Below are 27,526 nucleotides of genomic sequence, written 5' to 3'. Positions count from 1 at the left end.
AAAGAGGTGAATGCATCAATGCAATTAGGCAAAGGAGACAGGAGCTCAGCGCAAACCTTGTAAATCCATAAGGGCGCGTTTGGTTACCTGTTTCTCCGCGGCCGTGGCTGGTCGGATGCAGGCGCGCCTCGATTGGTTGCCTGCGCAAGCGCCGGAGCCTGGCTGCCCGCATGCAAACGGCGCCGCTCACCCTGGTTCCCGGGAAACGAATTTTGTTTTGGTTTCTTGGGAGCCTTGCTCCTGCGGGCGCGAGCGCTGACGCCTCGTGGCTCGTCTGTGAGACGGGGATGCAGCGACAAGCCGAAAAACGAGCAACCAAACAGTTGTTCTTGGGATCCAGGCGCTGTGGAGGAAGACAACCAAACGCCAGTGTGCTGTAATGTCTAGAGCCTGGCCAGCTCCAGCCTGGCTACCAGATGCAATGCGGCCTATCCAGAGAAGAGAACCAAACGCGCCCTAACTGAACAGTGAACAGGATGAATGGCATAACTGCCAACCAAACAATGTTGCAGAAACCAGAGAGCACAGATACACATACACTGTTGTTACTGGACCGACGGGAACGGCAGTTGCCCCCATGATAGAGGTCCAATATTAAAAACACCATAAGCAGCATATTTCTGGGTACTCGTACTAAGCAAAATATAGAAAATTTACACACTTCAATAACTCAAGGTTCCAGTGGAAATCGTGGTAATGCATTTAGTTAAACAGCAGCATCAGAAAGTTTTAAGACCAACGTACGCCAGACGTCAGCTTGTGGCAGTTTGCCTGTCTTAATTCATCATATCATTCATGCACATTTGCTGGCAGTGCTGATTCCAAACGATCAAGGATATGTACAAAAGCAAACCTGCTGACAATGCTCAATGCAATCTCAAGTTTTGATTCATGTTATTCATGAGAGACACCAGATTAGGATCCATCTGCGTGAAGAAATTCCTCCTCTGCTTGATGGTCAAAAGCTTGTCATATACGCACCATGGGAAGCTAATAAGATGCGGCCGATCATATCCTTCATTGTAGCTGCCCCAGTACTGTGCATGATAAGTAACATGGTACCAAGCAGAGGCCTTGGCCTCTATGGCATCTTGGCCATCCTCGCCTGTGCTCATCTCATTGAACCATGACCTAGCTTCTTTCCTCAAAGATCTCACCGCCATTCTAATTGCATCAGCATCACTACTCTTGGTGAAATTCTTTGCCATCTTTAGAATACATCCACTTATTATCTCAGCTTCACTTTTTATGCCATAGTGGTCCATAAGATTACCCAACCTGAAATCGTACTCTTCCTTGAACTCTATAGCCTCATTAATGTAATCTTCATAGCCATCAACGATCAAATCAGTGTCATAAGAACGCCTTGCCACTTCCCTCGTAAAGGGCTTTATGTGAGGTGTGTGCTTCTTTATTTCCCTGTAGAGCTTCCCGATCACACCCTCTGATACATAGGTGACCTTGTCGAGCTTCTCCATAAAATCAGGATACTCCTTGACATGTAGCTCAGGTGGAATCAGAGCCGGCACTCCAGTCTTTGGGAAATCAACAGCTATAGAGAAGAGCTTGGCCAGTTCAATGCACGACGGACTTTCAGCCTTCAGACATTCCTTATCTGCAAAGACCACATGCGCATTGGCGATAATCCCAAGACTCTCATTAACTATGTAGTTTGTGAAGTACTCCTCTATTTCCTGCACAAAATAACAAGATTGATCATTTCAAAGCATGGTATGAGATTTGTTCATAAGTTGAAGATGATTCTATCTGTTTAATTCACATATAACTGCTGCCACTACGAGAAATACAACTTTATACTTCGTTGTTCAGAAAAACGAGAATCAAGCCAATGAGAAAACAACGCATAGACCAACACAAACTTAATGACAGCATTGATGCCAACAGAATAACTGCTAGCATCAATGGCATGGAAGATGAACTGTTTGTCTGTTTCAATTAGAAAATACCTCAATAGTAACATCATGATCTAATGTTTCTGCTGGAGCTGGAGTATAGTCCATAGGATCCACCAAACGACCTGGAATAAGATGTGAATCCCAAGAAACAAAATATATGTCCCCATCAAGATCACTCCCTGAACACTCATTAGGGTGCGGCCTGCATTCATGAATACCATAATTTGAAACTGGTTTAGAGATGAAAGGTCACAATAAAAGGATTAGCATCACATAAGGCAAAATGGACAACGGATTTCCATTTGACATATCAAACCAAGAAATTACATGTTCCAAGAAAAGAGCTTGTTGAAATTTACTAGAAAACATATGACAATATATTGTTAAATACTTGCCTTGGTCCCTTCTGTGGAAAGACAACACAGTCAAACAAGTGGTGCAGAGCAGGAATATCAACAGCCTGGAGAACCCGTATGTCACCAGGGTGGAGACAAGGATTTTTGGCAACAACTACTTTTCCAGTTACAACGAACTTGCGATGATCATCTGCACAGTAAGAAGCTTGGATGAATACCTGGCCATACTTTAGTGTGCAGGTTTCATCCAGGCAACCCATCATTGCTCGCCCTTGTGGGATGAATATCCTTGACTTTGTTTTCAATTCTAGAAGCTTGGATGCTCTAAAAGTTTGTAGCAGCATGGAAAGATACGGCTCATGATCAGGCTGGTAGCCACATGATAACAATTCTTTAACTACATTGGTTACTTCTCCCATGGGCATAAGTTCAACCGCTTCACGAGCAGCCTGTGGTTCGGTTACCATTCTGTTCAACTGCCTTACGACTTCCTTCTGCTTTAGTTCAAAGACACTATCGCCAACCCCAAGTGTTGAGAGAAGAGTAATCAACTGCCGATTCAGGAAGCACGGTTGGTACTTGCTGTATGCAAGGACATCAAGAGTGATATTTTCTGACTGGAACTTTAACATGCTTTTTCTCAAAGAAAGCTTACGGTTTGATCTTGGATCTACAGCTACAACACCTTTGTAACCACCATACCTTATCTGAAAAACAGATGGAGCAAAGCGTTTCAATTTGCACTTCATAGCCACCTCCATTGCAAAATTAGCTGAGATCTTTCCAACTCCATCAGAGAATATGTATTCTGTGCCATTTTTAATATCAGGAATTTGTTCCACCTCATACTTGTGTACTTTTAAAGTTTCTGTTGAGGAACTAAAAGATTGCCCAAGTCTTGCAGCATATTTTGCCACATTTCTGATCTCTCGAAAGTCCCCCATCCACTTCCTTATGTCACTTGCAGTCAATCCCTGCCGAGAAGCAAACATCCATGCAGAGTTATCTCGAAGCTGGCTTGAAGAGAAGGCAAGAAACTGAAAGTGCTTGTCACCAATATTGATGCCATTTGAAAGGACTGACAAAACTCTATTATACAGAGCAGTTCTCCTTGCATCATTTCCAGAAGTAGAACGAGGTGACAAATCAACTGAACGGAGCTTCTCGCAGTCCTCATCAACAAATGAAATCCGAAGGAAGTTATCTATGTCAGCAGAGAAATGCCGCACAACACGATTGGAGACATTTATCTCAGGTCCATAAAAATACACTTTAGCAGGGGTAACTTGCACCCTGTGGACATAGACCAAGCCATCATCCAGAGATATATTAGATGATCTTTGGGATGCATGGCGTGATTTCCGTATTCTTGAATATTGTACAGATAACCAATTTGTTGGATTCAAGCAGGTGCTTTTCAAATATGACATCTTTAAAAGTGCCCGCTTTATATGATCAATAGGTTCAAATTTTGGGCTAACATGATAGAAGAAACTGTGATCAACTGTTGGCCCACTGAGTGTCCCATTCTGAACCAAATGGTTGATTTTGAAGAGTATCTCATAAGGGACCTCTATGTAATCAGGAGATTTCACAATTGGAACAAGGCAGGTACCACAGGAATATGAATACCCATTCCGACATTCAAAGTCAAGATTTTGCTCTTTATAGTAAACAAAATAGTCGCCAATTCTTGGGAGCTCACATTGTTGTGGCACCTCCAGACAGAAAATAGATGATTGCCCGATGCTAGCTGGTGGAGTAAAGTCAATCGTCCTGGTCCATTGTTCATCTGTGTCATCCCTCAACCAGTTGAAGAAAGGATCCTCAAACATAATACCTGGGCGGCGTGGGAGCGGTTCATAAATTTTAGGAGCTGCTTGAACCTGAAACATGACATGTTTTTTTAGTCTATATGAACTCTAAAGCTCAAAAGACTCTTAGCAAATAGCAACATTTCTAAGTAACTGAAAATATTAGTAACTGGCTACTGGTGGATCTTGGATGGGTATACTGAATTTTCAGGAAATATAAGAAATTATTTATACCCAACACATGTCATTTCCATTACACCAAAACTCAAAAATATGCTAAAATTTATTTAACAGAATCATCTGACTCAACCTTCCTCTAAGCTAGAAAGGATATAAAAAAGGTTGCCTAAATGAAAAGGCATACAATTCATAACAAGAAGTCAATAGTACAAAGAAAATAGGAACATGTGAAGACAAGAAAAACATAAGAAAGAACTCGTTCTTGTAGTCAATAATGTTTACATCAATTAATTTATCTTTCAGATGATTAAGAAATCTTGTGTGACTGGATTGACAGTGTACTGTATACTTGAAAGGATATAGCCATGAAAAGGAAAAGGTAGCCGGAATGAAAAGGTGTACAATTCATAGACTTATACAAATAAAATAGGAAGATGCGAAGACTAGACTAATAAGATAAGAAATAACTCATTCTTGTAGCTTAAATCATCTACTTCTGTATCTTTCAGAGGATTAAAAATGTAGAATCGAAAAAATCTGCTAAAATGCCCAAGGAGGGTAAATTATATGAGAAACCAACCTGAATCAAAAGGAACTTTGTCCGTGACCTATAAGCAGGTGGACGTTGAAGCTGCATCTCCCAGATACTTTCATAAGAAAGTTCAAGTTTATATTTAGTACGGTTGTAGGAGAGGTAGAAGTAAATCTTTTTCATATCAAATCCAAATTGAACCGAAACATTACTTGCACGAAAAAAAACAGATAGAATATTTTCCTCAACCAAACATCCCAAATGCAGCACAGTGTCCTCCAGAGAAAACATTGGAATTCTTGGTCTTGGAATAATGTCCCGCTCTGCAGGTCTGGCTTTCAGATAAAATCGTCCAATCCGGAGAGCATTTCTTCGAGCCGCATCTTCTACCAATGAAGCACTTTCCTGTGTTTGGAACTGAACTATAGCAAACGCCCTTGAGTTGGCAGAGATGTTCCTTGGAGGCCTGAGCTTGACAGCACAGATGGTTCCAGTGCCAGCAATTCTCTCCAAAATATCTTTGACAGACTCCGCACTGTCAGTTAGATCAAATCCATGGACCTGAATAGTTCTGCCAACCATGGTGCATATCACAACTACAACAACAATATCGTAACAAAGTCAATTAGTCATTAGGAAGGATACAAAGCTCGAGATATAAAGGCAGACACACACATTTTTCTCATATTACTGTTACATTTTACACAAAAAGAAGCAAAAAAAGAGCATATAAAAGAGGAGAAAGATCGCACAAATCACTCAACCCTCACTAGTTCACCGGAATTTTATTATACTAGGAATCGATCTTTTTTAAATAATGGAGCATCTGATTTGATACCTTGATTCATACAGAATTATAATGTAAAAAATAAAAGCATCTCATTTCTCCCTCGATGAACCTAAATCACGGCATTGTACGACAACGCAGTAGCAGAAACATGACTAGAAATGAAACATGAAACGTCCCTCTTAGCAAGCATTAACAAACAGACGCCAGTCAGGTAAAATCATGAACAGATCAGGAAAACAAATTTCGTTGACAGCAAGAAAACTTTCACAAAAAAAAACGATCATCAATCATCATAGGACACGAGCATTAACCCGAACTTCACATCGCTTTAATTCCAACTCAGAAATAAACAAAAAAAATTAAAAAAAACGAGAAAGGTCATCGCATCTATTATTAGTAACTCTCCAACAGCCACCCCCACTTAAACCTCCCCAAAACCCTTCCATCAGCTCAGTAAACGTCCACAAAACAACGAAGCATTACCAATAAATCAACCATCCTCACGCAGCCGGGAAGTGCGGAAGAAGCCTGGAACTCCGCAATAAAACCAGAGAGGCAAAAAAGGGGCAACCTAACAATCTGCAGCAGCACGCGAAGGCAACGATCGCACGCACCACGAAGAGGAGGAGACACGTGCGCTCGACGGCGAGCCGGCGGGGAGCGGAGACGGGAAGTGGGGAACTGGAGCAAGAGATCGCACCTTCTTTTGCGCCGCTCGCGGCTCGGCGACGAGAGTGCGATGGTTTCTGGCGGAGATGGCGAGTGCGGAGGCAATGTGCACGTAACATTTTAAACTGTGACGAGATGGTGGGTCCAGAGGTTCAGGAATAGGATGGGGTTGGAGAGAGATGCAGCGCCGTCGATTTTGTTCTGGGAGTCGTGCTGGGAGGATCCCGATGGGTTGCGTGCGGTGGTGATCGTGTGGTGGGCCCTTGCCCCTTGCCACGGAAGATAAAAGGCCGGAACTGGTATAAGACTGGCCACAATGTATGGTTTTATCGGTGCTCGAAAAAGAGAGAAGGTGCAAGCCCCGGTGTCCATCACTGCGGCCGATGCCGAGTTGGGAAAAATATTCGGCACCGGATCATGTCCAAGCATCGATGCCAAATCACGCTCTTTCTCCTGGAGCTGGTTTTGTGATGTGGGGTCCGCCTAGCAGAAGGCACCGGTGCCGACGCTGTGAGGATAGAAAGAATTGTGGCATCGATAGAGGTGGCAGAGAGAGAATTTTTTGAGCACCGACGACGCTGTGGCTAATCTAAAAGGAGTGGAAGTTTGGAAATTGGAAGAGCTCAATGATCATATACGAAGTATAGCAACAATCTCGAGGGCAATGCAGAAGATGGGATATTTCTATACTTGCTAAATTATATAAAAATTATATTTTTTGTTTTCTTCATCTACATATCCTCTTTCTACATATCTTGGTTCTCATGTACTTTTTTTTATTTAAAAAATAATTTCATCTTTTCTCTTCTTTATTAATTTCAATATTATCGGTGTTTCGAGTACACACTAATGAGTAAATTTATGTTATTGCGCGTCTGGTCCAGATGATGTGCTAAAAAGACACAAGGTTTATATTGGTTCGGGCAGAATATCCCTACGTCTAGTTCGTGGCTGTTGCTCGTGTTATTTACACCGAAAAATTCGTAGCAGGGGTTACAAACGGGCAAGAGAGGGACGGATCCCAAGTCTATGATAAAAATGTCGAATGGGTGCTGAGAGTTTCGTCGTTGCTCAGTTATGTGTGATGTGATGCGTGGTGTGTTCAATCGATCCCCCCTCCTAGTGGAGTGTTCGACCTTCCCTTTTATAGACCAAGGGGAAGCAGTGATTACAGATGGTAGAGAGAAGAAAAAACAAAGGCCAAGAAGACCCTTCAGAGATATCGGGTCTTCTTTTTTCTCTAGGTGAGCCCTCCCTAACATGACAGACAATGCTAGGGATAACTCTATGTTGGATGCATGTCCGCTGATCCTAATAGGGCCGCGCTGGGCGTCTGTCCGCTGATGACACCATGTTCTAGCTTTGTCAGCAAGTGGTCGTCCCATCCCACCCCGATGGGTGGCGTGACGGACCAGGGTGTTGATCCATGACCCTAGGGGGAGCAGACGGCGTAGTGACCGCATGTCCGTTGCTGTAGATGATACGAGTCTCCTCTTAAACCGTAGTTGTTATCGTATTCTTCCGTCAGGATCCACGTCCGAGAGCAAATGGCGACGCCCACAATACTGTAAGACAAATGTCGGCACCTATAATACTGTTCGAGCTCTGACATGCCCGGAAGGGCTTTAAAGCGTCCGACTTGTCATATCCTGATGGTACTTTCCTGCAGGCGCACATGGTATGATCCAAGGTATTGCAGTTGACTTGAGTGCATTGCCTTATCTATGCGCGTAGTTATAAAGGAGCAACGCTCAGACGTCGGGCGAGGCGGAGTCTGCCCCGGATGTCGGGTGAGATGGAGCCAGCCCCTAGACATCGGGCGAGGCGGAGCCAGCCCTCGGATGTTGGGCGAGGCAGAGTCTGCCCATGGACGTCAGGCGAGGCGGAGCCAGCCCCCGAACATCGGGCGAGGCGGAGCCACCCCACGGACATCGGGTGAGGTGGAGTCAGCCCCCGGACGTCGGGCGAAGCAGAATCTGCCCTTAGACGTCCGACGAGGCAGAGTCTGCCCACAGACATTGGGCGAGGCGGAGCCACCCCCAGACGTCGGGCGAGGCGGAGTCTGCTCTTAGACGTCGGGCGAGGCGGAGCCTGTAACACCCCGGTGTTATGCCAGCATTTAGGCACTGCAAATCATGCATATCATGCATCATCAAGCATCCTAATCATACATGCCTAATCATGTAAATAATAACTGAAACCCTGTTTCAAAACATACGAAACATGCTCGTGAAACATGAATGTTGTATACACTTGTTTAGAGTTTTTTTGCCCTAGTTATGCTTGCTAGGTTAGTAAAACATGTTTGGCTATTATTGTAAATCATCTAGAATTATTTAGCACAATTTTTGGAGCAAAGTTTGTATTCAAATTATTGCCAAGTTTTGCTTTAAAAATAATTCTCCAAAATTAGGGTTTTGAGTTAAAATTTACTTTAATTTTATAATTCAAAATCTAGCAAGAATTGGACTTTGGTCATAAAATCAAAGTTATAGAGGATTAAATTCTAAACAACTTTTATTTTTGGGCCATTTTCAAAATAAGTCATTTTCTTGCTCAAAGGGGTATTTGAAAACTGTTATTTGAAATTTCCTTGAAAATCAAAAATTAAAAAATGCTTTTCTTCTTTCGCGGGTCGTCGCCTCCTTTCTGGCCCGCCAGCCGAAGCCGGCCCACGCGCCATGCCACGCCGTCCCACGCTGCGCTCGCCTTGGCCCAGCCCAGCTCGCGCGCACAGCCTGCCCCAGCGCTGCGCCGCGCCCGTTCCCGCTCGCCGTTCCGACCAGCGACAGAGCACGCCCGCCGCGTGGCGACCATGCGCCAGCGATGCCCGCCGCATGTCGTAGCCGGTCTGCCTCACCCTCCAAGCGCGCGCCTACACCTGCCGAGCAGCGCTGCGCTCTCCACTCTGCTCGCCTCCCCACTCAGCCAGCCGCAGCAGCCTCAGCTCCCGCGCGCAGCGAGCTCTGCCACCGAGCGCCGCAGTCGCTCCGCCGGCGACTTGCTCCTCCTCCCGCGCCTCATTCCTCGATTTTGCCCGCCAGCAGCTCCGCCTCGCTCTCCGGCACTTGGTGCTCGCGGCTGTGAAGCCTTTTGAGCCAAGGTAGCGCATTCTTCGCACTTCGCCGCCGTCAGCCATGGCGCCGCCGTGCTCGGCCATCGTGGAACGCATCCTTCCTCCCCTCCTCCACCCTTCCTAGTTGCCTGCTCGGGTTTGCCACCTCCTTGCGAACCCCACGCGCTCGCTCGCTTGCCCTGACTCGGCCGGCAACGGCCGCCGGCCCGCTGGCAGAGCCCGCGCCGCCGTGGCGTCTCGATGCCAGCGTGGCTCCTTGCCTCGGCCGAGCTGGGCCAGGCTGGCTTGGGCCGAAGCCCCATGCCAGGCCGCCGCCCGCCCCTTCGCTCGGTCTGAGCAGGCCGAGTGTGGCCGTGGGCCAGCTGGTTTCCACGGGCCGGCCCAGTAGTAATAGGAAGTTTTCGTTTTCAGTTTTTCTTTTATTATTTGGAAAGAGAAATAATTTGGAAAATGTTTGTATACTCAAATTTGCTCCAAATCTATTGAAACAAATTTTGCTAGGTTCCTTGTCACCAGATCTACATGAGAAAATTATTGCATGTCATTTTTAAGATACTTTTCTATAGAGCTTTATTTAATCCTTGATATTGCTGATAACTTGAAAAATGTGTAGAAAAACCTATAGGCTTCAGAAAAATATGATTTCCAAGTTTGTTAATCTTCTTATGTAATGTACTTCCTAGGAAAAATATGTGTCATGCATGTGTTGTAGAAAAATTTTGAGGTGTAGTTCAAGTACCTTTAATGGCTGATTTTTGTTATTTTTGCTAGAGAGCAAAGATTGTATAAAACATGCATGTGATAATTTTTGTACAGTGATTATTTGCTGTGTAGAACATAGAAAAAATATTTTCTCTGTTGTTTGACACTTTTCACAGTACAAAGTATTTTCATGTTCATAATCATGCCATAGCTTGTTATTTTTGTGTAGGCTAATCCACTCATTCAAATACCATGAAAATCTGATGGTAGACTACTCAGGGTAGTACTGTGCTATGGTAATTTTCTAAGATTTTTCTAAGCAATAAAAATAGATGTTGCTATTCAAACCTATTATTAATTAGGGTTTAATTAAGTGTGGCTTTATGTGTGATTAAGAAATTAGTGAAGCTTTGGTGTATCTTTGAAGCATTTAATAAGATGTATTGACTTAGCATATTAGTAGTAGAAGAGAATGCAGTAGATGACATGTGCTTGTAGTATATGTTCTTGGGTGATGTTGACTACCTTGCATTCAAGTATATCCATTGTATTCATCTCATCCGATGCACCGATTGCATAAGCACTTACGCACATTGCATCATACAGGATCGCAAACCGAGAACCCAGTCGTCATACCCGAGGAGCAGCTCGAGGTGCAGCCACAGAAAGTGCCCGAAGCCAACGAAGAGGACGTTGAGGAACTTCCGAAGTGCCCCGATCACCGCCCGAGCTCCTTTGAGAGAGGCAAGCCCCGGAGCATTTTCTCCCCGGATTGCAATCATTAATTCAATGCTTTACTTTAATTGATGCATTATGTTTAGGAGTTGTTTGCAACCGTTGCTGCATTATACCTTGTCTACCTTTGTTATACTACATCCTTGTTACCCTGGTATCCGCAGTCGAGTGAATGCTTAGCTAGCTTAGACCGATAGAAGTCAGGTGATTTCTTATCACCTGCGAGCTATAGGTGGTTACCTGGATCTGCTTGGATGACTATGTAGTCATGGTATAACTAAGTGTTAAATGAAGTTGAGACCGGACGGAGACTTATAGAGTTTTGGACTGTAGTGCTTTCCGTCTGTGTCGATTAAGGACTGACCGTTGTTGGGCCTCGAGTCATGTTGAACGCATGCCTTACATTTAGCTGGCCGGATAGAGTACCTTTCGACCGCAAAGCTGGGAGATTATTTGGGCCGAGTAGATTGCCCGCAGCGCACTGTGCCGGAGCAGGTGTGGTAGGACACGGGGGCGAGATGATAAGACCAAAGTGCAGTCGGTCGGCCCCCAGGTACATGTGGTTCCTAGCAAACTTGAGATTCCTGGATAGTTGACTCGGTGATCATAATCTCACTTTAGCGGGTGAGTGAGGTTTGTGTAAGGAATAAATCACCAGCTGGTTAGGAATCGATTCGAATCGCCATCGCTCCTGGATAGTGAGCACTTGACTTGAGTTACTTCATCGTAGTAATGTTAATGGAACACTTGGACAGTTATAATGAATATGACAATATGGAAGTTGTTAATGATCATTGGTTATCATTATTTGCTTAATCACATGTTTGCTTTAGTATAGGTGCAAATCTAGTCGACAGGTTAATAATAATTAACTTGACAATAATGTTTTTGGAAAGGTTCTTGAAATACTAAAAATGCTTCTTTTTGCAAATGAGTCAGCTACCCTACTATAAAGCCTTCATAATCCTTGGTGTCACTTATTTTCGGTTATGTCGGGTAAGTCTAGCTGAGTACCTTCTCGTACTCAGGGTTTTATTCCCACTTGTTGTAGATGGGCAGATGTATTACGGCTATTGTATCAACTGCCTTTATCCTATGATGGGTGATGCTTAGGACCATGGGCATGGTCATTCCTTACGTCTCGTCTGATGCTTTTGTTGGAGATGATCATTAGCTGGCACTGTATTGAACTCCGTGTGAGTGCGTGTGGTTTTGAACAAATGGCTTCCGCTACTTCTATTTGAACTTGTTTTGTAATAACTATGTTTAAACTCTGATGTATCTGAGATGCAAACTTTTATGTAATATGTGATGGTGACCGCTAAACTTATTACGATCTTGGCTGGTATGTAAGTTGGTTTGAAATCCTTCGTGATTTCACAGACTACCGGGTTATACGGGCTTAAGTTTGCTAAATCGTCTGTTCTGGCGGATGATTTTCTTACTTAATTTCGTATAATTGGCCGGTTCTGTTACAGAGCTAGCCCCTGGGGGTCGAGCAAGATGGAGTCTACCCTTAGACATCGGGTGAGGCGGAGCTAGCCCTCAAGAGCCAGCTTGAGGCGGGGCCCATAGTCTTGGTGGATGAAAGAGGAGTGATACGGCAAGCGGTGTAATCACGCCTGTGATCGCGCGGATGAATCAACATTGATGGTCATTAACTCCTCTTTGGGTATCCTAATATTGGTCCCCAACAGTAGCCCCTGAGCCCCCGGACGATTCGAGTAGAATTGCCTGGGGGATTTTTTGACTTGCTAGTGGGTGCGCGCGAGCGCACCCAATGGGTGTTGCCCCCAAGCCTACGGAGGAGTAGGATACTCCTTCGGAGGATTTTCTGAAAGAGAGGATTCTGAGAGCCCTGGCCCTTTATTATTGCCCACGACGTGCCCTGAAGATGGCGATTTCTTTTTCACCGAGGTCAGACCCTTCGCGGGTATGGTCATGAGATTTGATGGTTGTTTAGCTAGATAGCTCAATTGGGATCCTAGTATCCCATTCGTGGGGATCCGGCTGAGACTCGATCGTGGGCCAAGACTCCCATGAAGCTCGTGCGCTTGAGTTTTGGCTGCTCGTGGGCCCATCCTTTGTCGTAAGGGTGCCTTGGGACAGCCGTTGAAACCTTTGATGGGCCAGCCCTCGAACTCCTAGGCCCAGGTAGGCTAGAAGAATGCTTTTTGACCCGTATCCCTTCTGCTTGGTAAAGATTCCTCTGATCGGGGAGGCAAAACATCCGACGCGCCTTCAGAGGGAAACGATAGAGATTGTGATCGCATATCTCACGACATGGCGTGGTGGTGGATCGTGGCAGGCGTAGAGATCTAGGCGGACAGTTGTCTTCCTCGTATTTGTCACCCCTATAAAACTAAAGGATTCGCCCCCAGGGTTTCATACTTTGCCGCCTTGCCTTTGCATCTACAACCTCCACCGCCAATCGCCTAAGCCTCCCTCATCCGCATTTCCACCAACGTCGAATTCGCATCCACCACTCCAATCCTCCAATGGAGCCGTGGTGCCGCTCTAATATCACCCTCCAGTGCCTGGAGGGCCTCATTCGCTGTGGTCTTCTTTGCGCATGGACCACCGCTAAGGAGTGGTGGCTGCTTGATGATGAGGATGCACCATCGCCGCCCGACGACTACGTCATGTCCTTCGCTCACTTCCACGAGCAGGGATTCGGCACCGCCACCAACAAGTTTTTTTGGGGATTGCTGCATTACTATAAGGTAGAGCTAAAGCACCTTAATCCTAATGGAATCCAGCACATTGCAGTGTTCATCGCCCTATGCGAGGGATTCTTGGGGATTAGTCCCTACTTTGACCTGTGGCAATACTTCTTCGCCGTCACCCTCCTAAAGAAGTGGGAGAAGAAGCAGGAGCTAAACGTGCCAATGGGATGCGCCGGCATTAAGCTCTACAACAACCTGGTCGGTGAGTACCCGCCAATGCGTCTGTCGACCTCCAACAAGGGGTGACATTCGCATTGGTTATACATCAAGAACGACGTAGCCACCCCCTTGCTAGAGTTCACCAAGCGCCTCATCGAAGAGGTCCCAGACTCGTGGAGGAAGTGGGGGTCCTAGAGAAAGACAAGAAAAGAATCCAAGACCATCTCACCGCTATCCAAATCCTAAAGGAGATGGGCTTGGAGGGGTCAGGCATCATCGATGCCTACCACACGTGGAGGGTGACGCCGTTGATGAGGCGCGGGCTTCCCCTGCACACGATGGTGCCCAGGGCGTCGCTCGACGGGACAGCGCTCGTCGAGGGAGCGCTCTCCCCCTCCAAAGTGGCATAGCGCATCAAGGTGGCGATGGAGCCTCTATGGGACGACACCGACGTTGTCCTTGATTTTGTGTATCCAGTGCCGGGGCACCTTCCAATGCGGTCAGAACTGGGGTGCATCGTCTTCATAAGTTTTCTTTCCTCGTGCCCCCTTTTTAATCGAACTCCCGACCCCTTGATACTGATATTGAGATAGGGGGACCAGCCAAAGAAACTCGTTCTTATGGATCACCCAGTTCCACTGTCGAAGGACCCGTCCATGACAGGGGCCAACCATGCCATGGCTGAGCGATAGCAGAAGGCGAAGGAGGACAAGAGGAGGAAGAAGCAGTAGAAGCTGTGGGCACGGGAGCGAGGGAAGGACATAGACAGTGATGACGACGACAATGAGGAAGGCAATGAGGTAGTTTTCGACATCGAGTGGGATGACCTGGAGAGCGAGGATACACTGACAAGTATCCACTCATCCATGTAGAGACCCTTCCTGTTCCATACAGGGGGAGGTGAGTCCGTGAGGCCGAAGGAGGTGGGCCAGATCGTCGAACAGTCTTTAGAACCAGGAGGAGCGGGCAGATCTGCTGTCGCGCTCGAGGTTCTAGCGGAAGGGGCTGGCCCCGCCGTCGTGCCTCAAGAGTCTATAGGGGCGGGCGGATCTACTGCCACGCCCGAGGCGCCGATGGAGGGAAGCGGCTCCGCCGCCATGCCCAATAGACAACAGGGGTGAGCAAGCCTGCCGCTACATCCAAGACCCTGATGGAGGGGGTGGCTCTACCACCAGGCCCCGAGATGCAAGGGAGGCGAGCCCCTCTGCCCAAGAGAAGGGGGTGGGCTCAAAATGGCTCCATCCCGATGAGGTGGAGCAAGTACTTGGGGGTTCATCCCCCAAATGTATCCTCCGCCCAACAGTGCCGATATAGGTTATTGACTCCTTTGTCTTTCTCTGTTTTTCTCTGTTTTCAGTGTGACTTACGCCTTTTGTTTATTGCAGCGTCCTGAGATGGGGCAACTCTTTGGCGCTGGCGCCCAAGAAGAGCGTCGTCATTCAGGCAAGGCGACAGCCATCGGTTGATGTCGTACCCACTTTAGGTGGGAGTGGCTCTAGTGTCACTGCCTCGTCGATCGGTCAGGCACCACCCGTGGTGGTGCCCATGCCCTCGGTGGGACAAGTAGATGCTGGGGCTCGCAGGATGCCCTCGGAGGTCGCTGAAGAACCGGTGACGGAGGCGGTGCCGCTGCCGCTGCCGATGATGGGTTAGTCGGAGCTTCCAACCATGCTCGTGGTGTTGACCCTATCGGGCGCGACACAGCCGGATGAGGCCCTACCAAGGTAGGCAGAAGTGGTGGTGGTCATGATAGGTGGGTCACAACCAGACACCACTATGGTGGCGCCTGAGGCAGCGGCGGGACCCGCACCTCCGGTGGCCCAAATGATAGCTCTTGATATGGGCCGGACGGAGGGAGACATAGCCAAGGGTTTCATGGGTGTCATGGTGGTCGTGGAGAGGACCATCAGGGGGTCACCCTTGGCCTTGGCATCGGGAGGCAGCCACTCGCCAGCGTAGGGCGAACCTCTGCTCCAGTGGATAGATCCGCAAGACCCGACGTCGACACTCTTCTCACTTGATGATGCTACCGAGAGCATAGAGTGGGGAGTCTCAATGAGGGGATCTCAGCTGTGCTAGAAGCTCTGAACTAGGCCAGGGGCGTCCTACGCAACATTGTTGTTCCCACTGGCTGGGTAATCATTTAATATTGCCTTTCTGCCTCTTATTTCTTCATGTATTTTTGTGTTCTAACCATCATCTTTTTTCAGTCTCTTATCGCCCACAGTCGAGAGAAATCCTGGTTCCTTTGCGAGTAGAAGGAGAGCTAGGACTGCCTCATCGACAAGGCTTGGCTGCATGGGGATGTGTCCGCCTAGCTCATCACTGCCCATTAGAGGATGGCCGAGCTGACTCCCCTGACTAAGGAGGTGGCTAGTCTCCGGCTAAGAGAGGCTGAGGCCCATTGTGACGCAGAGGAGGTGGAGAAGGCATTTGAGGAACTATCAGCGAGGGTGTGATAGGATGAGAAGGCTACCAGAGTCCAGAAGGAGCAGGATGAGCTGCTCTAGAGGGACGCCGAGGCCCACCAGCGGATCCTCGACCTCCTAGCCGAGGTGGAGAAGGAGTGGGAGCTCAAGCTAGAAGCCGAGGAGAGGTTTGTATCCCTATAGCAGAGGGCGAACCTAGACACCGAGGCGGTTGCTTGGCTGCACAAGGAGCGAGATGAGCTACGCCGGACTACGGAGAAGCTCTGCTCAGAGCGTGGCATGGCCCATAGGGAGCATGACCAGGCCATCCGCGAGTGTGACAAGGCACTGTAGAGAATTGGCTCCTTCTAGGCCAAGCTCGGAACCATGGCAACCCGAAGGCTAGAGGCCAAGAGCGTCTCCACCGGGCTGGCCACAGAGCTCGCCGAGGCGCGAAGGAGCCTTCAGGCGGAGAGTGACAAGCACAATCTCCTACGTGCTACCCTCGGAGTGGTCTATGATGACCTAGAGATGGCGCGGCCGGAGGGGTCTAGCTCGCTTGTGGCCCGTGCCGTAGATATCACGTCGCAGGTGTGCTAGCTTGAGAGGGAAGCTCTTTGCTCCGGGGTCACCCAAGCCTTCGCCATCGCCCAGTCTCACTATGTAGATAGTATAGACTTGGAGACAATGAGCCTTGGCTTCGCGCTTGGCTACGAAGCCTCTAAGCTGGATGATATAGAGACAGCGGTGGCTACTCTCGCGCAGAACCTGGCAGATAAAGTTGAAGACATAGTTCTCCCCCAGGGGGGATAGTTAGTCAAATAGGTTGGGTGAATTTGGATGAACGTCATTGTACTCTATGGACAATTGCCAATCCTTATGTATCACAAGAACAAATTCGTAACTTCATTATTTTGTTTTGTTTGATTGAATTTGTTTCCTTCCCTTTTTGTATGCGAAAAGAGAAGGCTCATGTATTCTGACCCTTCCATTCATTAAGACCATAGGGCTCGAGGTGTAAGGGGAGAACTTCTATCATGCTGGTGAACAAAGACACCATAGCCGCTGAGGTGGAGGTGTTTTGTAGTCCAACCAGACATGATCAATTATTTGTTTCCACAAACCTTGCCACTAGGCTTAGCATGAAGAAGAGGTCTGATGCAGCGACTCTTTTAGAAAAGGTATACTTATACTTTTATCAGCCCTTGAGTGATATCTGACCCCTTGTTGTTGCTGGGGTTGTGGATGTCACTGAAAATCAAGGGGAGGATAGCAAAACTTAGGAGAATGTGTCTCTTGTATTCGCACATACCCTCTTCCTAGGATCTTAGCTATCATTCTACGACCGTGCGTCAGGTATCCTTGCAAGTTCAACCTTCCTTGAGCCCCTATGTGTGGTAGGAATTCGGTCAAGGGTCGGCTCATTTTTGTGACTGTCGCCCCATCCACGGTTTCTGCAACTAAAAGGGCTTAGTTAACGTTACTTGCATCGGTGGCTCCAATGACATGCTCGGTGAGCTCGCTAACGGGCACATTCGAACAAAATCTAGTTCCATCACTTGTGACAGGGTTGGCAAAGCCCTTGTGTGGCATTCTGTTGCTCCTTACCCCACCTTCCAACAGAGTCCACCTCAATGGGGATTCTATGGGCTCGGCTAGAGGCTAGGATCAAACGAGAAGGTTGAGATGACCTTATTCGCTTCTAAGTGGGACGGGCATAAGCCTCTGAGGCTCATTTGTGTTTTCTCTCCTGGCTCTTTGTTCAACATGAGGCAGTCTTGGGCCCTCTGGCCTTTGACCCTCGATCTTTCAATCTAGGATTGGGCGGCTCGAGCCCCCAAGCCCTGTGGGGTTTGGTAGGGGTCGGCCGTGATTCATGCATCACCTCATCCTCGGTTTTCTCGACTAGAGGGGCTGAGCTAACAACACTTGCCTTGATGGCTCAAGTGTCACACTCGGCAGGCTCGCTAACAGGCATGTTCGAGTGGAATCCGGGTCCATCATCTACTGATGGGGTTGGTAGAGCCCTCATGTGGCATTCCACTACTTCTTAACCCACCTCTCGATAGATGCCCGAGCCATTCGATAGGCTCGGGTGGCCCATTGGCCTCTCCTCAATGGAGATTTTGTGGGCTTGGCTCAAGGTTAGAATCGAATAAGAAAGGTCGAGATGTCCCTGTCTGCTTCTGAGCGGGGTCGAGAAAGGCTGTTGGGGCTCATCTCAGTTTTTCTCCCCTGGCTCTGTTTGACATGAGGCGGCCTTGAGCCCTTCGTGGGTCAGCCTTCGAACCTCGGTTGGTTGCCGCTCATATCGAATGAGATGACTACCGCTTCGTGACACGACACGAAGCGTTGTGATATAGCAATCGCATATGCGATGCTTGGATGTATGAAATAAGTGTATGAATGATTATATAAAGAAATTATGGGGGTCAGTAATGTTACCTTGATGGCACAAGTGATAGGTTCTGGGAGTTCTTACTGGATATGTCTATGCGGGGTTCGGGTCTGATGTTCGTGACAGAGCCGGTGTAACCTGCACGAGCCTCCCATTCTTCCATATCGGTCATTCGGTAGCGGCCTGAGCCGTTCGATCGACTTGGGTGACCTGATAGCCTCTCCTTGATGGAGATTCTATAGGTATGCCCCTCCATACCCTGGTCAAGAAGGTGGAGGTTAAGGTTTGGAGCGCGGTGACAAAGATTTTGATCGCGCTGGTGGGTAAAAACGTCGTAGCCACTTGGGCGTAGGGTCCTAGAGGTCTGACCAGGTTTACTCAAAGTTTGCACCCACACACCTTGCCTCTAGTTTTTAAACGTAAGGAGGGGTCAGGCAAAGAGAAATGTCTAGCGAATAGTCACTCCCGCCAGCCCTCGAGCGATGCCTAATCCCCTATCATTGCTAGGGTCGTATCCCCGGTATCAAAATTAATACGTAAAGTAAGTAAGGATGCTTGTCTCTCGGTGGCGGCTTGGAGTCGTTCGATCAACCTAGGCACCGGTATTACCTTGGTGGTAAGTGTGATGGGTTTATCGGATATGAGCATGACCTAGCCTGCTCGCACTCATTTCTCGTTAGTGGCCAAGCCGTCTGATCGACTCATGTTACCTGTTGAGATAAGTTTTTCCTACGAAAAATGTTTGCCGTATAGATATGCTCATGTCAGCCCCTAAGTGAGATCCGACCCCTCACCGTTGCTAGGGTCGGATGTCACTGAAAAAATCAAGGAGTTGGATAACAAAACTGATAAGAGAAAATATGTGTTTATTAAGGGAAAAGCAACGTAGCTGCTCGATGTTCTAGGCATTGGTGAAGATTTCACCATCGATGTTCTTGAGCTTGTAGGCGCCTGGATGGAGCACCTCCGCAACCACGTATGGTCCCTCCCACGGTGGGGAAAGCTTGTGGCGGTCCTTGTTGCTCTGTACAAGGCGGAGGACTAGGTCCCCGACATTGAAGGCTGGGCCCCTCACTCGTTGGCTATGGTACCATTGCAACGCCTATTGGTACTTGGCTGAGTGGAGAAGGGTGATGTCGTGAGCTTTGTCTAGCTAGTCTATGGCATCCTCGTGGGATGCCTCGGCTCCCTGTTCATCGTATGCCTTGATTCTTGGTGCCCCATAGTCGAGGTCAGTTGGGAGGACGGCCTCAGAACCGTAGACCATGAAGAAGGGCATGTAGCCGGTGGCTTGACTGGGGGTCATTCTCAGGCTCTAGAGTACTGAAGGAAGTTCAGTGACCCAGCGTGCGTTGAATTTGTTCAACCGGTTAAAGATCCTATGCTTGAGGCCCTATAGGACCACGTCGTTTGTGCGTTATACCTGCACGTTCGTCTAGGGGTGCGCTACGGAGGCCCAGTCGACACGAATGTGATGTTCATTGCAAAATCAGAGGAATTTCTTGCTAGTGAACTATGTGCTGTTGTCCGTGATGATGGAGTTTGGGACTCCAAAATGATGAACGATGTTGAGGAAGAACAGTACGACCTGCTTGGATTTGATGGTGGAAATTGGTCGAGCTTCCATCCACTTTGTAAACTTGTCTATGGTGACAAGCAAGTGGGTGTAGCCCCTAGGTGCCTTTTTGAGTGGTCCAACCAAATCGAGTCCCCAGACTATGAACGGCCAGGTGATGGGGATTGTCTGGAGTGCTTGGGCTGGTAGGTGAGTCTGCCGAGTGTAGTACTGGCACCCTTCATAGGTGCGTACATTTGCTCAGCATTGGCTACCATGGTAGGCTAGTAGAAGCCCTGTCAGAACGTATTTCTGACCAGGGTTCTGGGCATAGTATGGTGACAGCAGACCCCATCGTGGATATCGCTCAGCAAATGCTTCCCCTATTCGAAGGGGATGTAGCGCTGTAGGACCCCGGTGTGGCTTTGCTTGTAGAGTTTGCCCTTCACAAGAACAAAGGACTTGGCATGATGTGCGAGACATCAAGCCTCCATCCTATCCATCGGTAGTGTGTCATGGAGGAGGTAGTCGAGGTAGAGCGTCCTCCAGTCGACCAGAGGGTCAGGCTTTGTCGTTGGTCCTCTTCGAGCTCCATGACTTTGGCGCTGGATGTAGCCGATGGTTGGTCAGCCCTCGGGACAGGATTAGACAGACCATCACCACCTTGTTCTAACCCGTTATAGTGAATTGAGGGCTTGTGTTTGTCACTGGCGAAGACACCCGTTGGTACTGGCTCTTGGCCAAATGCTGCTTTTGTAAGCGCGTTGGCCGCCTCGTTGAGGCGCCTAGGGATATGATTTGAGCTCGAGGCTGTCGAACTTGTCCTCCAACCGACCGACTTCTCGGTAGTATGCTGCCATCTTGGTGTCACAGTAGTTTGACTCCTTCATGACTTGGTCGAAGACCAGCTGGAAATCTCCTCGAACGTCGAGGCGTCGGATGCCCAATTCGATAGCAATGCATAGGCCATTGATGAGCACCTCGTATTCGGCTACGTTGTCGGAGGAGGGGAAATGGAGACAGACCATGTACGTCATGCATATCCTGAGGAGCGACATGAAGACCAGCCCCATGCCAGTGCCCTTCTTCATCAGCGATCCATCAAAGTACATCGTCCAGCACTCTGGATGAAGAGCGCTGGTGGCATTTGGACCCCAGTCCATTCCACGACGAAATCAGCCAACACCTGGGACTTGGTGGCCATCCAGGAGGCATACATAATGCCCTGACCCATCAGCTCAAGTGCCCATTTCGTGGTCCTTCTAGTGGCATCCTGGCTTTGGACGACCTCATCGAGGGGGAAGGACGTCACGACCGTCATCGGATGTGACTCAAAGTAGTGGTGTAACTTCCTCTTGGTGATGAGGATAGCGTACAGAAGCTTTAGGATTTGGTGGTAGTGAGTCTTTGAGTTAGATAGGACCTCGCTGATGAAGTACATAGGGCACTGTACTTTGAGGGTGTGCCCCTCTTCTTCCCGCTCCACTACTAGGGCGGCGCTGACCACTTACATGGTGGCCGCAATGTAGAGTAGGAGGGGTTTTCCATCAGTAGGAGGAACCAGGATCGGGGCCTTTGTCAAAAGCCTCCTGACCATGTCAAGTGCCTCCTGGGCCTCAGACGTCCATTTGAAGTGGTCGACCTTCTTCAAAAGTCGATAAAGAAGGAGACCTCGTTCATCGAGGCGTGAGATGAAGCGACTGAGTGTGGCAAGGCACCCTGTGATGTAGACAAGGCTCGATCTTCCGAAAGGTATGATAGCGTTGATTGGTAGAGACTCGACGTTCATGATCTAGGCTTCGAACCAAGACTGATTCAGACCCCCGCAACCATTACACCACTACTTCATTGGTTATCAATCACGCGAACGCGATTGACCTTGCTGAGAAGGCTTTCCTACAAGCGAATCGAGAACACAAGCAAGAACGAGATAAACGCAATCTGAAATTGCAAATAAATATGAGGCTTATGATAATGAGAAAGAGTTCACATCTTTATTCGAAAGAACTAATCGCCATAGGCGAACAAGATCAAGAACTGGGGCCCTGGTTCATAGCAAGCGGCCTTGGCGGCGACAGTTGTAGCAAAACGATGTCTGTTTCATGAAGAAATCAAGAACTAAACAAAACCCAAACCCTAAGGAGAGCGACGGTTGGTATTTATAGAGTCTTGGGCGTCACCCCCCTGGACGCACCCCCTAATGGGCCCAAACACGATACACGATCCAACGGACCAAAAGACGGTGTCGCAGAACCCTGATAGATTCTAGACGCTAACTTGTTTCGACAATTCCTATTGATTCCGAAGGTCTTTTGATGTGAAACCAATTGGGTTAGCTTCCTTATCCCATTAGCTTTCCATCCATATGTGGATCATCGAAAATGGAGTCCGGATGCATCCTGGGTAACCAGTTTAAGGAAGACTGGTCCTGTAGGCCGAGACAGACTCGAACTTGAGTTGCTTTGGGCCTCCACCTCGAGGACTCAAACCGAATTAGCCTCAGACCTCCTTCTTGACTTGGACACCCTTTCTGGCCTCCTACCCCTCCATACCATGCGCCAAACATGGTCATATGCATGGGTGTCATGTCCTCATCACCCTGTAACTCGATGTACTCCTTTTATGTTTTGAATTGGGCCCATCCTAGTGATGGCTGAGATTTTCTTTGGGTTGGCCTCAATGCCACGCTTGAAAATGATGAAACCAAGCAGCATGCCCCTCGAAACCCTGAAAATACATTTCTCGGGATTGAGTTTGATGTCATTTGCTCGGAGTTTTGCAAAAGTCTGCTCAAGATCGGCTACGAGGTGGTCAGCCGGTTTGGACTTGACCACGATGTCATCAATGTAGGCCTCAATGGTCCATCCGATGAGGTCCTTGAAACACTTGAGCATACAATGCTAGTGAAAGGTACTTGTGTGGTTTTGGTAATTGAGTGACAACCTAAGTGGACTAATTGTGTTTTTGTGAGATACATAGGTGATTAGTCCACAGGTACATGTGTGTGAGCAACATATGCCATGAAGGTGAAAATGGCTTGGAGATGTTGCAAAGCTCACACATATGATGATGAAGGAGCACATTGAAAATGAGACATGACATTGAGTCATGTGATCAAGGTGGAGAAGATCAAGACATGACTTGACTTGATGGACCGGTTGCAAGCGTGAAGGGCAAGTTGGAGGCTTTGGAGCGATGGACCGCATGGTGGTGAAGCTTAAGCAAGACTTGGCGCCCATGGACGAAGGCAACAGTGAAAAGCAAGTGAAGTCAAGATCGATGAACTAATATGATTACGTGATGATATAAAGTGGATCATATCATTGTTGATTGTGTTGGTGCATGTGTTGCATCGACATTAGAGGAGATAGAATAGAATGCGCAAGGCAAAGGTATAATATAGGGTATTTTATTTTACCGGTTATAGCTGTGTAGAGAAGTTTATGACCGGGTTTAGGATAGATGGCCGTACTATCAAGAGGGGCAAACTTGTTTGCATATCGGTTAAATAGTGCCACTCAAGTGATCTAACTTTGCATCATCGCTAGGATTGAGTGGCGTGGCAAGTCGAGTGGCTAATCCTTTGGAAAATGATTGTGAAAATGCTAACACACATACACATGGTGGTATACACTTGGTGGTGTTGGCATATTTGCAAAGGAGAAGAAGTTAGAGTTGATGTGGATCAACTCGGTGACGGAACGGAGGCAAGGGTTCAAAACTCCACCGGCGCCTTATACAGAGAAGACAGGGTCTCATAGAGTGGATCGAACGCTGGTCATGTGGTGACCGGACACTGGGGTCCTGCGTTCAATTAGTGGCAGCAGAGAGAACGCAGGCATCAGTCTTTGATTGGACGATGGCAGGGTGCATCCGGTCAGGCTGACGTACGGTGACATAGGCGACGCAGAGAAGTTGGAGAAGGACCAGACGCAATTGGAACCTTACTTGAAACGACCGGATGCTGGGGTCCTATGTCCGGTCACTTTGAGCAATTGCGTCCGGTCATCACTTGACCATTGAGATCAAGCGACTGAGGTTGAACAGAGGCCACACGTGGCGAGCATCTATTGACCGGACGCTGAGGTCCAGCGTCTGGTCGATATGACCGGCGATTCTGGTCAACCCAAAAAACGTCCAATGAAGGGGTAACAACTAGTTTAGCCCGTGGGGCTATAAATAGAAGGGGGTATCAGCCATGGCTGGGGCTGAGCACCTCGAGGGACTTTTGTGTCCATGCTTGAGAGTGCTTGGGAGCCCTCCATCTCACATATGCTTGATAGTGATCATTCGATTGTGTGAGAGAGCGATTCTAGCGCGATTGCATCGTGAGGTTGCATCGAGGGGCACTAGGTAATTGAGTTGTAAGCCGGTTGTGCTTGTTACTCTTGGAGGTTGCCACCTCCTAGATGGCTTAGTGGTGGTCTCCATCGAAGCCTGCAAGAAGCTTGTGCGGTACTCTGGAGAAGAGCTTTGTGAGAGGTATTGTGCTCGCCCCATAGGAGCCGCAAAGAGCAACTCTAGTTGAGTGTGTCATTGAGCTACCCTCACTTTTGGGGTAGGTTCTTGCGGTGCCCAACATGCGGGCTTGGCGGGTGATGCCAATTAGCCGCCGAACCACCAAGTGAGCGGTCACACAACGGGGACATAACGTATTGGCAAGCACGTGAACCTCAGGAGAAAATCACCGTGTCAACCTTATTCTTCCCGTTGGTTTGTAATCCCTTTACACAAGCTTGTGATTACTTTTATATACATTGTGCTTGTGTAGTTGCTCTTGTAATTAGTTAGCTTGTGTAGCTTACTAGTTACCTTCTTGCTTGTGTAGCATAGAAGTAGCTCTCTTGTGTGGCTAATTTGGTTATGTGTAACCTTGTTAGTCATATTGCTTAGTTTGTGTAGCTAAGTAATTGCGCTCTCTAATTTGGCATTGGTTGCCTTGTTATTGAGCATTGTTAGCGAGCATTAGATGGCTTTGCGCTTTTGCTTACTAGCATGTGTAGGAGCTCCCTTGTTGCTTGAAGTACTAGTGGCATAGGTTTGTGTGACCTTGCTTCTAGATTTGGTTAAGTGAGCTCTAGCTAGCTTGGCACCTTTGTTGCTTAATTAGTATCTTTAGAAGGTGCTAGAGAACATAGTTAGAGGGGTGTAGTCTTGGCTAGACCGATAGTTTTAATTCCACACTCGTTTTGGTTAGCCGATGTGATTATTTTTAAAAAGGACTATTCACTGCCCCCTCTAGTCTGCCATCTCAACCCTACAGCTGGTATGTGGCCCCAATGTTCTTCAGACCAAATGGTATTGTGATGTAGCAGAACTATCCAAAGGGGGTGATGAAAGATGTCGTGAGCCGGTCAGACTCTTTCATCGCGATCTGATGGTACCCGAAGTACGCATCAAGGAAGCAGAGGGTTCCATACCCTGAGGTCGAGTCGACTATTTGGTCAATGCGTGGCAAAGGAAATGGATCCTTTGGGCACGCCTTGTTGAGACCTGTGTAGTCAACACACATCCTCCATTTCTCATTCTTTTTCGTACAAGGACGGAATTGGCTAACCACTCTGGGTGGTATAATTCCTTGATGAATCTAGCCGCCAAAAGCTTTGTGATCTCTTCGTTGATGGTCCTGTATTTCCCCTCATCGAAGCGACACAGGCGCTGTTTCACTGGCTTGGATCCTGGACGAATTTTCAAGGTGTGCTCGATGACTTCCCACGGGATGCCCAGCATGTCTGAGGGTTTCCACGCAAAGATGTCTTTGTTGGCGCAGAGGAAGTTGATGAGCACGCTTTCCTATTTAGAGAAAAGTGTGGTGCCAATGTGCACCACCTTGCCGTCGGGGCTACCGGGATCTATGAGGACCTCTTTGGAGCCCTCCATAGGCTCAAAAGACCCGTTTGACTTCTTGGGGTCGGGCGCTTCTTCGGTGACCTCCTTCTTGATGGCAGCGAGCTTTTTGGAGGTGACGATTGTCGCGGCGTGATCGTAGCACTCGACCTCAGACTCATAGGTGCGCTAGAAGGAGGTGTCGGTGGTGATGACCCTGCCGGGGCCCGATATCTTTAGTTTGAGGTAGGTATAGTTGGGGACAGCCATGAACTTCGTGTAGCATGGACGTCCTAAGATAGCATGGTAGGTTCTAGGAAACCCGACCATCTCGAAGGTAAGGGTTTTCATCCTATAATTGGATAGATCCCTGAAGGTAACGGATAGATCGATCTTCCCAAGTGGCGCGACATGCTTTCCGGGCACGACGCCGTGGAAAGGTGCTCCGGTTGGGTAGATGCAAGTTCGGTCGATGCCCATTTCATTGAGCATCTTAGCATACATGATGTTGAGGCCACTGTCTCCATACATCAGTATTTTGGTGAGCCACTTTGTGCCAATGATTGGATCGACCATGAGCGAATATCTCCCCAGATGCGGGACGCTCTCCGGGTGGTCAGTCTGATCGAAGGTTATGGTGGACTCTAACCACCGGAGGAAGGTAGGTGTGGCCAATTCGGTTGTATAGACCTCGCGGTGTGCGACCTTCTGATAGCGTTTAGAGTCATAGGTCGCCGATCCTTCGAAGATCATGAGGCAGTCATCCGGTGTTGGAAAGCCATTGTCCTTTCCCTCGGTGTCGTTCGTGGTGGGGTCAGGGTCCTTCCCGTGCTCCCCTTTGTTGGAGCCTTATGAGGCTGCAGTCCTTGTACAGATGCTTGACCGAGAAGGTATGGTTTGGGCATAGCCCCTCAAGTAGTTTTTCGAAATGGTTTAGAGTGCCCTCCGTGGGCTTCTGACCACCCCTAGGGTCAGTGGCGGCCATGAGCGAGCCCTCGCGCCGTTGCTTCTTGTTCTTCCTTTTGGCAGAACGATTAAAGGTGCCTTCGTCGGCGTCCTCATCCCGCCTAAGATCGCTCCAACCATTTCTTCTCTAGAAGCGTGGCTAGTGGCGATGTCTAGGAGTTCTTTGGTGATTCGCGGGCCCTTGCATCCTAGATTATGAACTAGAGACTCGCAGATGGTCTTGGACAGGAAAGCTCCTATAACGTCGGCGTCGGCGATGTTAGGTACCTCGTTGCACTATCGGGAGAAACATCGGATGTACCCATGGAGGGTTTCATCGGCCTTCTATCAATAGTTCTTGAGGTCCCATGGGTTCCTAGGGCACTTGTATGTGCCCTAGAAGTTCTCCACAAAGATCTCCTTCAGGTCCGCCTAACTCTGGATTATATTGGACGGCAGGTGTTCCAACCACGCTCATGTCGAATCGGCCAAGAATAGTGGAAGGTTGCGAATAATGAAGTCATCATTATCCGCACCACTAGCTTGGTAGGCAAGCTGATAGTCTTTGAGCCATAGTCCAGGGTTTGTTTCCCCAAAATACTTTAGGATATTGGTTGGTGGTCGATACCTTGGCGGGAAGACAGCGTTGAGGATGTGTCGACCGAAGGCCTAAGGCCTTGGTAGGCTAGGGCTCTGGCTTCAGTCCTCACCACTATCATAGCGTCCACCATGATGAGGG

General features: G+C 48.3%; 1 protein-coding gene across 4 annotated transcripts; it reads right to left on the bottom strand.

Moving 5' to 3' along the window:
• Positions 1–441: 441 nt before the first annotated feature.
• Positions 442–6,391, bottom strand: LOC136478037 (probable RNA-dependent RNA polymerase 1). 4 transcript variants are annotated; one of them, XM_066476356.1, is made up of 5 exons: positions 6,289–6,391; positions 4,847–5,394; positions 2,312–4,158; positions 1,968–2,118; positions 442–1,694 (listed from the first exon to the last, which is right to left on the bottom strand). In XM_066476356.1, the coding sequence occupies exons 1-5, from the start codon at positions 6,374–6,376 to the stop codon at positions 867–869; spliced, it is 3,462 nt and encodes a 1,153-aa protein (XP_066332453.1). In that variant the 5' UTR covers positions 6,377–6,391; the 3' UTR covers positions 442–866. The 4 variants fall into 4 exon arrangements, with proteins under 4 accessions (XP_066332453.1, XP_066332454.1, XP_066332455.1 ...); XM_066476357.1 differs by having other exon boundaries at positions 6,203–6,335; XM_066476358.1 differs by having other exon boundaries at positions 6,160–6,291.
• Positions 6,392–27,526: the final 21,135 nt, after the last annotated feature.

The sequence above is a fragment of the Miscanthus floridulus genome, chromosome 8, assembly GCF_019320115.1.
Source record: "Miscanthus floridulus cultivar M001 chromosome 8, ASM1932011v1, whole genome shotgun sequence".
Taxonomy (NCBI): domain Eukaryota; kingdom Viridiplantae; phylum Streptophyta; class Magnoliopsida; order Poales; family Poaceae; genus Miscanthus; species Miscanthus floridulus.
This window is presented reverse-complemented; position numbering and strand designations above follow the sequence as displayed.

What these genes read in the sequence shown, in the direction of transcription:
- LOC136478037 (XM_066476356.1), bottom strand. Translation starts at nt 6,376, where the DNA reads ATGTTACGTGCACATTGCCTCCGCACTCGCCATCTCCGCCAGAAACCA. An exon ending in CGCGAGCGGCGCAAAAGAAG is followed by an intron (nt 5,395 to 6,288) that starts GTGCGATCTCTT and finishes TTGTTGTTGTAG; the next exon opens with TTGTGATATGCACCATGGTT. An exon ending in TTTCCACAGAAGGGACCAAG is followed by an intron (nt 2,119 to 2,311) that starts GCAAGTATTTAA and finishes TCATGAATGCAG; the next exon opens with GCCGCACCCTAATGAGTGTT.